The 12,773-nt window shown below is 42.4% G+C and overlaps 1 protein-coding gene across 2 annotated transcripts in view; it reads left to right on the top strand.

The window, feature by feature from the left end:
• The window catches only part of SLC40A1 (solute carrier family 40 member 1), a 108,969-nt gene extending 97,847 nt beyond the window's left edge, over positions 1–11,122 (top strand). For both annotated transcript variants that reach the window (XM_088457213.1, XM_088457214.1), the window contains 3 exons: positions 625–867; positions 6,988–7,626; positions 10,774–11,122. In XM_088457213.1, the coding sequence (XP_088313339.1) occupies positions 625–867; positions 6,988–7,626; positions 10,774–11,093 (1,202 nt within the window). In that variant the 3' untranslated portion in view covers positions 11,094–11,122. The remainder of the gene's footprint in view (positions 1–624; positions 868–6,987; positions 7,627–10,773) is intronic.
• The last annotated feature ends 1,651 nt before the right edge of the window (positions 11,123–12,773 follow it).

Genomic DNA, 12,773 nt, shown 5'->3' on the forward strand with positions numbered 1-12,773 from the left:
CACGAGCAGTTTATCCCTCTCACTTGTCCTTCAGAACTACTCAGTTATCTCTCTCCTCGTGTCTGTTGCTATATTCAGCTCAGAGAATGCTGCTGAGCCCACACAATGGTCTATATGAAGCTACAGTAGCTATAAAATGTTTATGCTCTTCCACAGTACTCACAAACTCCTGTTCTTTACAATACTGTGTCCTCTAAAATATTTATTATTTAATAAACTTGACATGTCCAGTGCTAGATCTCCTGTCTACTAGGCAGTGGGGGTTACAACTATTAATGTTTCCTCAATTATTTTCAAACATTTAAATCCACAAATGTATACCTTGATGTATTGTGAAACAGAATACTGTATTCAGCAGGAAGCAAAAGTTGGGAACCATTTGAAATGGTTCTTGGACAGTGCACTGGGTCAAGACGCTAAGTATGTCAGGTCAGTTCCAGAGTGAGAGGTGGGTAGAAGATTGCCAACCTGCAAAAATAGAGAGAAGGTCATTGTCAATGTGGGAATGCCTACTACTGCATGATCTACCTCCTATGTTCTGTTGTCTGTTGTAACATTTTAAAACTGATAGGATTGCAGAGTTATAGTATTGAAATTATTGTCTGTATGTTGTTTTAATGACAGACATGAATGCAACAGTGAGACGAATTGACCAACTGACAAACATATTGGCTCCAATGGCTGTCGGACAAATCGTGACTTTCGGCTCTCCTGTTATTGGCTGTGGATTCATTGCTGGGTGGAACTTTGTGTCAATGTCTGCAGAATATCTGCTACTTTGGAAGGTCTACCAGAAGACACCGGCCTTGGCCTTGAAAGTGGGTAAAAAAGAGGATAATCAAGAATTGAAGAATTTGAACATTACAGGTATTGGAATTATTTATTTTGAATGCAACACTACAGTTTGCTGCATACTAGTTCAAGTTGATGTACAGTATTTGTGATACCAGTACCATTTGCAGAATTATCTTTGATGATACATGTGTGAGCTACATGTCAGAAGGTCAGATACCGGTAAGAGATACTGACAGAAATTTAGAGACACTGGGAACTCATTACATGTGATGTTTGGCCTCAGGTCTTCCAATCAGCGCCAGCCCTGAACGTAGGCGAATGACTAGGAAGACATTGCTCTAGAGGATTGCCCAGCAGGCGTGGTGGCCCGACACCACATCACCCAGCACACATTGACAGAAGGAGCCGCTAGCAGATGTGACCACTGAGCTGCGCTAGGATCAGAGTTATCAACATTCGCAAAATGCCTAAAAAAAAAGAACTAACTGTAGCACCGTTGCTGGGAGAGGCCAGCGCCAGTAAGGAGGGCGGTAAAGTTGCCACAGACACATTCAAATTCCCAGCAGCATGACATTGTTAGTGCCAGCTGCAAGTAAGAGAATGAGGGACATCAATATGGAACATATTCATATGAACTTCGGGCACCAAATATATTAGGCCTGACTCTGCTCCTGACAGACTAAAAGTAACAGAGATTTAACTTATATATATGGCGAACCAAAACCTTTGTATTACTGGCAAATATACATATACTTCATTATCATTATGCTTTGATGCCCAATCAATAAAAAAAAAACACACATGCTAAAATAAATCATTCATAAAAACAGAACAAATACAAACGTCGGTGATGAAGAAGGTGCAGATGTGAGACAGAGTAGAGAGGGCTCTAATTGTGAGAGCTTACAGTCTACATTCTAGAGCAGTGGTTCTCAAACATTCTTGAATCATTGCGCCACTAGAGTATCGGAATGTATTTCACGGCACCCCTAAACCAAAAGTTTGTTTTTTGAGAAATTCAGAAAAAAAAAAAATGGTTTAAATAACTTGTGATTACCTATCATCCTAAGGTTCAGTTGTGTGATGGTGGGCAGGGTTGTGATTACCTATCATCCTAAGGTTCAGTTGTGTGATGGTGGCCTGGGATGTAATTACCTATCATCCTAAGCTTCAGTTGTGTGATGGTGGGCAAGAATGTGATTACCTATCATCCTAAGGTTCAGTTGTGTGATGGTGGCCTGGGATGTGATTACCTATCATCCTAAGCTTCAGTTGTGTGATGGTGGGCAGGGTTGCGCTTCTGTTTGACCACATTTTAGGGTTTTGCATCTTACATTGACCATAAATAATTGTATTTGGTGCTGAGGCACCCCTGCAGGTATCCTAAGGCACCCAGTTTGGGAACCACTGTTCTAAAGGAAAGGGGCAATGCTGAGAGAATAGGTGCTAGAAGGAATGAGGAGATTGGAACTGAAGTTCTCAGCACATTTAGGGGAAGGTCTGATCAGGTCATCTAGGCAGTTCCATAAGTATGAGATAAGTGTTTTTAGGTGGGAATGAGAGCGTTGTCCGATAGGAGATAAAGTGATGGTAAAAGGCAGATCGAGGAGGGCAAGTATCCTGCCATGTGGGCAGAGTATTATCAGGGGGAGCAAGTGTTGTTGAGGGCTTTGAAGGTAAGTGGCTTCAATTGGATTCAAGATGTAATAGCTATTGCACTCATACTGTGTGCTCCTTTATTTCCCTGTCCACCACTTAAAGGAACATTAACCTCAAATATGTATTTGGTTCATTTTGTCTAACACGGGGGTCTGTTTACTATATATAGTTGACATATGTTTACGTTATATAAGAAAACAATGCACCTTAAGCAACACACAACACCTGGCTGCTGCAAAATACAACATACAAATTCCACCGGAATGAACACAAAAAAAGTGTGGTGTGCAAGCACTTGGGTGTTCATAAGGTGGGACTGCATAATGCAAAGATAAAGGGACCATATATCTACTACAGTCTTCACATTGACGAGAAAATCATCAGTAACATCTTGACTGTTCCAAATCAACCATCTACAAAAACACCTTTATTGTTCCAGCTCTACCATCAACATCAGAAGGGACAACCTTACTAGGCGTGGTCAAACTTTGTACTCAAAGACCCTTAATGGTTCATGTTTCCAGAATACCTGTGTATGTTAGTATTGAATAGATGTGTGCGCCAGCTAGGAGATCTGGAAAAAATCAACTATTAGGGATCCTTGAGGACTGACATTAACCACTTCTGATACGTAGCATCATCTCTGTATTACTCCTACTCAGAATTAGAACCGAGAACTGTTCCTAAGTACCAATCTGTTCTTTAGCCTCCTATGGGTGATGTATTGTCACGTCCAGGGTTTCTCGGCATAGTGGTCGACGGGTAATACCTGTGAGGTCACTGTGGCGCTGGCGTTTGCCGATGGACATTGGCTGTGCGTGGACATGTTGTCACTCTGGGCTGGTGGTGCTACCGTTCCGTTCGGCATGGGTGCAGTCATCTTGCCTCTGGCCATGTGATTCAGTCATCCTATCCTGGTGTGGCACGTGCTCTCTCTGGCCAGTCACGGTACGTCACTCAGTATTTAGGGAGGTCCAGAGCCTCTCTTCATTGCCAGTGCAACGTGTTTCTCAGCACAGCTGAGAGAGAGTTCCCTATGCTCACCATCTGTTCCTGTGATACGCTACCTGCCTGCTTGTCTGCTCCAAACCGGCTGGACTACCCTGCACCCTCCATTACCTTCCCCTTGCCAGAGTACCTGAGTCTGCTCTGCACCCTGCACCTTGCCTCCACTGACACACTGCTGGATAATCCTTCCTCAGCCTGCATTCTTCATTTCAGCCACTACACCTGATTTCTCCAGCCTGTCATCAACTGGACATTTCCCTATTAACCAGTCACTACCTGGACATTTTTCATTGTCTATCACTAACTGGACTTTTTCCCATTACTTCACCACCGCTCCCAAGCTTTTGTCATATTCATGTCTATCAAACCACTCATTAAAAGTTCCATCTTTTCATTTAAACCTGCTTCAGTGTCTGCTCCTATCACCACCCCGGGCCCACAACAAAACCAGAACCTCACATGTATACAGTACATATACTGCAAGCTACACTATGTCTGTGTGTTCATAGGTTAAGTGCATAGTTAGTGAGCTGTGTCTGCTGCTTCTTTTCTTGTTCTCTGTCATACTTTCATTTCTTCTGGTCCTACCCATGCCATTTGTAGCTAATGTATTGAGAAGACTATCCCAAGATAATTCTAGGGAAGATCAAGCAAAACTATTATTATTATCCTTTATTTATATGGCGCCACAAGGTTTCCAAAGCGCCTCACAAAGTACATTAACAAATGAGCAAACTCGTAAAACCGCGACCTACAGTACAAGACAATACAGAATAAGAACATGGTTTATAAACATTGCTGCAGCAATCATAACACTCAAAAAAGCAGCAGGGTGACAGCTACCAAGTGTTAGGTGCCCTTGTGGAGAGTTTTGAGTATATGATCGTATGAGTGAGGGAAGGAAAAGCACATAAGGGAAGAGGGCCCTGCTCGTGAGAGCTTACATTCTATAGGGGGGGAGGGGGATGAGAGAGACAGGGGTGACACAGATAGGGTAGACAGTGAGGAAGAAGCATGTAAGCAGCAGGTTAGGATGAGAGCTGGAAGGCTTTGAAGTAGTGAGTCTTGAGAGCCCGTCTGAAGATTTGTGGAGAGTCAGAGAGGGAGAGAGTACCAGATGTAGGGAGCAGCACGGGTGAGATCGTGGAGGCAGGAGTGGAAGGAAGTGATCAATAGGTAAGAGAGGTGGGATGCATTTGTAGGAAAGGGAGGGAGATTAGTGTGATGTAGATGAAGGTGTGGTGAAGTGATAGGGAGAGGAGGGTGGGTGCTCAGCCTAGTGATTGGGTAGTAGGACCATTGTGGGGGAGAAAAGAATGAAAGAGGAGTAACAGGAGAGGAGAAGGAGGGAAGCAGAGGGGAGGAATACAGACAGAGGAGGAGAGAGAAGGGGAGGAAGACTAGGGGGGGGAAGGATAGAGGTGGGAACAGGGGGCAGAATAAAGAATTAGGTAGGCACTGAGTAAAGTGAGAATTTGAAGAAAACATGGTCACGGTGTGGATGAGGTTAGAATAGTGTATGTGTGAGAACAACAGTGTTGAAGGTTTTGCAAAAATGCTGGTGAAAGAACACTGTTGGTGAATGCGTATGCTTGATGAACAAAGTAGGGTTTTGTTTTGTTTTTTTTAATGAGGGGAATATACGTGATTTAAAGTGTTTTGAGAATGAATAATAAAAAAGAAGTTCAAAGTTGTGAGGTTAGGCAAAAGCAATGGTAAATCAGACCGTATATGCAAGGATTAGAGGTTACTTTGCATTGGTACAAATAAGAATTTAGCCTTTTGTGAAAAAAGAGGCAGCACAAATAGTAGCAAGTGAGATAATGTCTTTGCAATGATCAAACAAGGAGTTCAGTATTGCATGTCCTGGTTATGCAGGCAGCAGGTGTTTGTTGTGAACTCACACTTGATGCTCCATAGGTGTCTATATGCAGTATTGATAGCAGTTTAGTTGTCCATAGGTGTCTATATGCAGTATTGATAGCAGTTTAGGTGTCCATAGGTGTCTATATGCAGTATTGATAGCAGTTTAGGTGTCCATAGGTGTCTATATGCAGTATTGATAGCAGTTTAATTGTCCATAGGTGTCTATATGCAGTATTGATAGCAGTTTAGGTGTCCATAGGTGTCTATATGCAGTATTGATAGCAGTTTAGGTGTCCATAGGTGTCTATATGCAGTATTGATAGCAGTTTAGTTGTCCATAGGTGTCTATATGCAGTATTGATAGCAGTTTAGGTGTCCATAGGTGTCTATATGCAGTATTGATAGCAGTTTAGGTGTCCATAGGTGTCTATATGCAGTATTGATAGCAGTTTAGGTGTCCATAGGTGTCTATATGCAGTATTGATAGCAGTTTAGTTGTCCATAGGTGTCTATATGCAGTATTGATAGCAGTTTAGTTGTCCATAGGTGTCCATATGCAGTATTGCTAGCAGTTTAGGTGTCCATAGGTGTCTATATGCAGTATTGCTAGCAGTTTAGGTGTCCATAGGTGTCTATATGCAGTATTGCTAGCAGTTTAGGTGTCCATAGGTGTCTATATGCAGTATTGATAGCAGTTTAGTTGTCCATAGGTGTCTATATGCAGTATTGATAGCAGTTTAGGTGTCCATAGGTGTCTATATGCAGTATTGCTAGCAGTTTAGGTGTCCATAGGTGTCTATATGCAGTATTGATAGCAGTTTAGGTGTCCATAGGTGTCTATATGCAGTATTGATAGCAGTTTAGGTGTCCATAGGTGTCTATATGCAGTATTGATAGCAGTTTAAGTGTCCATAGGTGTCTATATGCAGTATTGATAGCAGTTTAGGTGTCCATAGGTGTCTATATGCAGTATTGATAGCAGTTTAGGTGTCCATAGGTGTCTATATGCAGTATTGATAGCAGTTTAGGTGTCCATAGGTGTCTATATGCAGTATTGATAGCAGTTTAGTTGTGTTTGATGAAATGTTGTTGACTAAAATCTATATTGCACTTGTGATTCTGCACTTAGGAGTCTGCTAATTCCAGCCAAGGCTAAAACAGCCTAGGGAATGATATTTAAGTAGAGATGTAGCCAAGTGTGCATCCTAATTAATGACAACCCCCCACTAGCCAGCAATACAGACCCAGCAATAAAACATGTAGCACATACCAAACTATTGAACTGTACTAAATGTAAGTCTTCTATTCTTTACAGTAACTCTGTATTTAGTTGTTGTCCCTTTAACGATCTGTAGACATTTTTACAGGAACTTTACATATTTAAATGGTACAGTTGTTAGTGTTTAGGTACTTATATTGTCTATATGTTTACCTGTGCCCATGCATAGAAATGCTGTTGCTAGAAAATGGAATACAATACAAGCTCTTACCCATGTAAAATGCTCCTAAGTTGCCATACAGTATAACACTACAAAAAGGCGAAACACTCTTCAGTTTGGTTTTATAGAGTCTGCACCCTAAGGCAACATGTTCATATTTCAGAGAATCAGATCCACCTGTCATTTCATTGTTTTATTTCTATGTATGTGTTTTATTCAGTAATAGATGCTGAGAAACCCACTGAAGATGTGCATCTTATGGGAGAGAACGCTGTAGTAACAGCTGAGCCTCGTAAAGACACCAGCTGCAGTATAGCGGAGCCCTTCCGCACCTTCCGAGATGGGTGGATTGCATACTACAATCAGTCAGTGTTTTGGGCTGGCATGGGGCTGGCTTTCCTCTACATGACTGTCCTTGGTTTTGACTGCATTACCACTGGGTATGCCTACACACAAGGTTTGAGTGGCTCTGTCCTCAGCATCCTCATGGGTGCATCTGCCATTTCCGGAATTATGGGAACGGTGGCTTTTACCTGGCTAAGACGAAAATGTGGTTTGATTCGTACTGGATTTATCTCTGGAATAGCTCAGCTCAGCAGTCTTGTCCTTTGTGTGGTCTCAGTCTTTATGCCTGGAAGTGCACTGGATCTTACAGTTTCTCCATTTCAAGATATTGGTACTCACTTTATGGAAGGCGATATCTCACCCACAATTTCTCCAGTTGGTCTTCAGGAGTTTTTCACAACCAGCGCACACAACCTGCTGAGTAACTCCAGCTCAACAATCAATGAGCATGATGTTTCTCCACCCTTGATCTCCATCAGTTTACTCTTTGCCGGAGTCATTGCAGCCAGAGTTGGTAAGTGAAAACAGATAGACTTATGATTTTAGAGATTTAGGCCCTCATTCAGAGCCGTACGCTCTGAGCAGAGCGCACGCTCTGAATGAGGGCCGCCCTCCATAATTCTGGAGCGTCCTCCTGGACGCTCGTATAGCTGTGGGTCACCACCCACAGCCTATACGAGCGTGCAGTTTGATGGCCGCGATGGTTGTGACCATCGAAACTGCGAGCCGGAGCCTGCGGTTGAGGTTTTCAACCGCAAGGCCCGGAGTGATTTTGGCTCTATCAGAGCCAAAATCACTCCCACTGACATCACTAGTGATGTCAGTGGGCCGGCTTCTGACGGTAGGCGTTCCCTTGGGAACGCCCCCGTCAGGGAGGCACGCCCACCAAAGGGGGCGTGCTGTCAATCAAAATCGACAGCACGCCCCCTTTGATCAGACACAACGAGCGAAGGACTTTCCTTCGCTCGTCGCATCTGGCGCATGCGCACGACGGAGCTCCCTCCGTCATGCGCATGCTCAGTGCAGAACATCGACCCACTTGCGAGCGGACAGCCGCTCGCGAGTGGGTCTAAATCAGGCCCTTCGATAGAGTTGAAACAATCTACTAGCAATACTGCCATTACTACAGATTCAAATGTGCAAGAAGAGCTTGTACAGTATGTCTAACTGGTGGGAGATGTTGATTGTGGGTTTTAGGTCTTTGGACTAGCGAAGCTTGAAGAAGGGTGAGGGATAAGTGGGATAGAGGGCGGCATCTTCTTGGCTGAGAGCTGCTCACAAGCCTATAGCACTGAGTCTTATTAGACATACAAACTAGTGAGTTTTTAAAAGTGAGTTTTAAAAGTGATGTTGCCCATAGCAACCAATCAGATTCTACTTAACATTTAACTAGCACCTTCTAGAAGATAATAGCTAGAATCTGATTTGTTGCTATGGGCAACATCACTTTTAAAACTCACTTTTAAAAACTCTCACTTTAGTAAATTTACCCCTTAGTGTGAGATTAAAATATAAAGAGAGAAAATAATTTAACCCATAGAGTGTAGGCAGCTTATAAAAAGGGGTGAAAAATACAACTAATAAATGTAAATGGACATTCCACACCAGGCAATGAGTCTATCTTTTATATCAGTTATATAATTAACGACCCACCCCGGCTTTGCACCATGTTCATCTCGCCAAAGCCCCCTGCATCTCATAACAAACTACGCCATGTCATCACAGCCCCCTGCATCTCACCACAAAGCCCTGCTTCTCACTTCTGCCCCCTGCAGCTCACCATGACGCCCTGCTTCTCACTTCTGCCCCCTGCAGCTCACCAGTGTCATCACAACCTCCCCTGCTGCAGCCCTGCAGCTGGCTGAGGCCCAGCCACTGGGATGTGTTGGGAAGGGCAGGACCATCATGGATGAGAGATTTGTATTGCAGCTGCCATAAGCATTATCAGTGGCAATGTCCTCTTTGCACAATGTACCCTGTATTTCCTGGGCTTCCTATAGAGCTTCCTCGCCGTGGTGCCCCTGTCCGAGAACAGCGCTGACTTCCATGGGAGGTGCCTGCTGTTCACTGGGGGTGTGTGGCTGAGCGGGAACATCACGCTGGAGAGGGAGCACTTCAGTGGAGGAGTGGTGGCCGGAGTCCGTCTGCAGGTTCACTATAGGGATGGACATCGGAATCCAATGGTTACTAACCATCAATGTTTTTGTTCCGATTGTAGTATTTTTACCAGTTAATGGTGGCAGTCTGATGTTTGCCACTATTGAATAGAAATTATTTGATAGTGTTTCGATGGTTGGGTTTTTTTTTTAACTCCTGACAGCTATGCCTCCCCTGGCTCCTTCCTGGCTACTGTGTCTGCATCAGGACATCTTCATAGGTTTGTTAGAGACTGTCTCTCACTCTCTGTCTGCCTCAGATGTGACTCTGCTCAGTCCCTGACTCTCTCCCCTCTCTAGGCTGCTGCTAAGCAACAGAGCACATTGCTCTCTGAGACCGAGCCAATCAGAGATAGCAATCAAAGAGCAGTCCTTGGCCCTGCAGCAGTCACTCACACACACAGCACAATAGTGTTTTCTGTGACTCAGGGCCTCATTAATCAACGAGTGATAAAACTTGTTGCATATGATAAATGGTGCTCCAACCAATCAGCGCCCAACTGTCATTTTTTAAACAGATGACAGTTGGGAGCTTATTGGCTGGAGCACCATTTATCATATGCAACAAGTTTTATCCCTCGTTGTGAATGATAAAACTTGTTGATAAATAAGGCCCTCACTTTCAGTTTCAAATGCTCTTTGGTGCTCGCCAGCTCATATGTAGCAGCTTGGTGCAAGATTTTTTTTCTGTGACTTACTTCACTAATATCGTCACTGCTTAACTCCCTTTTGTCAAAGATGAATGGTTCATACACCTAAACCTTCCTCAACCAATGCTGCATAGAACTGTCAAAACCCTGTCAAAATCCGTTCAGTGGTTCAAAAAGATTAGCCCAAACGTGCAGGCAGACCCTTAAACTGGGGATTTTATTATTCTTTACATCCTAAGATAGTGCATTAAAGCACAAATGTTGATGTGACACACACACACACATTTGGAGTGGTTTGTCACAGATGAGTGCCGCACCTTTGACATATATATATATATATATATATATATATATATATAGCGTTCCCGCTAGGCTGTTTTAGCGGGGCCCTCACCGTGCAGCGCACCGCTAAGACAGCCTGCAGTCTTCACCCGCGGGTCGCAGTGTCCGTGGGTGGGGAAATGTGCGGTGACCCGGTCACCGCTGGTGAAGAGGCGCTGTGTGTGTGTGCGTGTATATATATATATATATATTATGAATGTGAGAGAGAGAGAGGCTTCATATATTTATAGCTATAAAGTGGAAGAATGATCGCACTATTTGAGTAGCATTATGGACATGCTGCACTTATTTGCCAATAATACCATGGAAGATGACGTTATGGACTATAACCATTGCTGATATAATTTAGCTTTTATTTATTTTGTCATTGAATTAAACATTGTTTTTTAAAATAGGACATTTTGTTCTTGACTGGTGAACAAGGTTAGATAAAAATTGAATTATCATATTTATTTTCAAGGTTGATATGATTGTATTCTATGTCTAAAGATATTTTATTGTATTTGTTTTTAGGGCTTTGGTCCTTTGATCTGGTTGTCACACAGCTCCTTCAGGAAAACGTTATTGAATCTGAAAGAGGCATTATTAATGGTGTCCAGAACTCCATGAATTATCTCCTCGACCTTCTGCATTTCATTATGGTGATCTTGGGCCCAAACCCAGAGGCTTTTGGTTTGCTTGTTCTCATTTCGGTGGCCTTTGTGGCCATGGGTCACATGATGTATTTCCGATTTGCTTACCAAATTCTACAAAAGCAGATTTTTTCTTGCTCTTCCTCCGACCTTAAAACAGATGCAAGTGATCAGCAACATGGAGTTACTTCTGTTATTTAAATGAGAATTAAAAGCTTGCAATACTTGTGGTTTGTCTCATGTCGTGTATGCAACAAGTGTATACTACAGTTGTTTCAATGTCTGCTATGTAAAGTACCCAAGAGATTCAGTGAGACAGCAAATGGGAATGTGATAACAGCCTCTATCGGTCATCGTTGTAGGTATGGTAGTGGATTTATACCATTAATTACAGATAGAAGTTTAACATCAAACGGCCCTTTCCATTAAAGTTTTTGCTTTGTGATGTCTTCAGTTCTGGCTTCTTGGGGGTAAATTTTTATTTTTTACTAGTTTTCAGTTTTAAACCACATAATTTACTATCCAGGATTATGGAGAGTAGAAACCTAAACTGACGTGTCCATTTCTAATCCACTAAATCCTGTTTAGTTTAGCAAAACTGCATGTGGTTTACAGCGAATAATCTGGTAAAACGGCATGTAAAATATCAGGGTTATCCCTATATTAACTAAGTTAAAGAAAAGGAAAAACCTCTCCAAATTGGTTGTCCCTCTGTTGGGGTGGTGGGCTTACAGGACGTTAACGGATTTTGTGATGGGAGCTCCTCGGGCGAAGTCCATTTAGGTGTCAGGTTCCAGACTTCAAATTATAGATTGTTTCTCTATTGTGATACCGCAGTGCGCACAGTACTCTGGAGGCCGCAGTGCGCACAGTACTCTGGAGGCCGCAGTGCGCACAGTACTCTGGAGGCCGCAGTGCGCACAGTACTCTGGAGGCCGCAGTGCGCACAGTACACTGGAGGCCGCAGGATGTATTCTGTACTGCAGCAGAGAAAACAAAATAGGGTGCCAATAATATTAAAATTAATAATGGGGCCAATAATTTACTTATGTTAATACTAAGGAGATACAATTAGTTCATATAATAATGGGGCACAGTTAGTTATTTATAACACGTAGGAAGTAAAATTAATTTGATGATAAACTAAAGGGGCACAGTTAATTTGAACTAAGGTGGAACAAATACTGTTATGCCTGTTACACAAGGGGAAGGTCTTTCTTTCTTTTGAAAAACATCATTTCTTTAGTGCTTTGGTTTTTAGTAAATATGACAGTTTTAAAACCACATAAAAAATACACTAAAAAAACTTTAGTACATTTCTTCCCATAATTCATCAGGCATTATAAAATATATATAATCAGCATATAAGCGATTTCTCAAAATAAGAAGATTGTGGTTGTTTTAAAATGACATAACACAAGGCAATGACATTATATACTAGAAATTATATATATATATATATATATATATATATATATATATATATTAGGGGTGTGCACCGGCCACTTTTCGTGTTTTGTGTTTTGGTTTTGGATCTGGATCTTTCTTCGTGTTTTGGATCTGGATTGGTTTTGCCAAAACCACCCTTCCGTGTTTTGGGTTCTGGGTTTTGTGTTTTGGATCTGTATTTTTTTGAAAAAAAGCATAAAAACAGCTAAAATCACAGAATTTGTAGGTTTTTCTGCTCCTATGCTATTATTAACCTCAATAACCTTAATTTCCACTCATTTCCAGTCTATTCTGAACACCTCACACCTCACAATAGTGTTTTTATGTCCAAAAGGTTGCACCGAGGTAGCTGGATGACTATGCTAAGCGACACGAGTGGGCGGCACAAACACGTGACCCATCTAGGAGTGACACTGCAGTGGCAGGCAGGAT

This window comes from Taudactylus pleione, unplaced genomic scaffold, assembly GCF_031769625.1.
Source record: "Taudactylus pleione unplaced genomic scaffold, aTauple2 ptg000747l, whole genome shotgun sequence".
NCBI classification, from domain to species: Eukaryota; Metazoa; Chordata; class Amphibia; order Anura; family Myobatrachidae; genus Taudactylus; species Taudactylus pleione.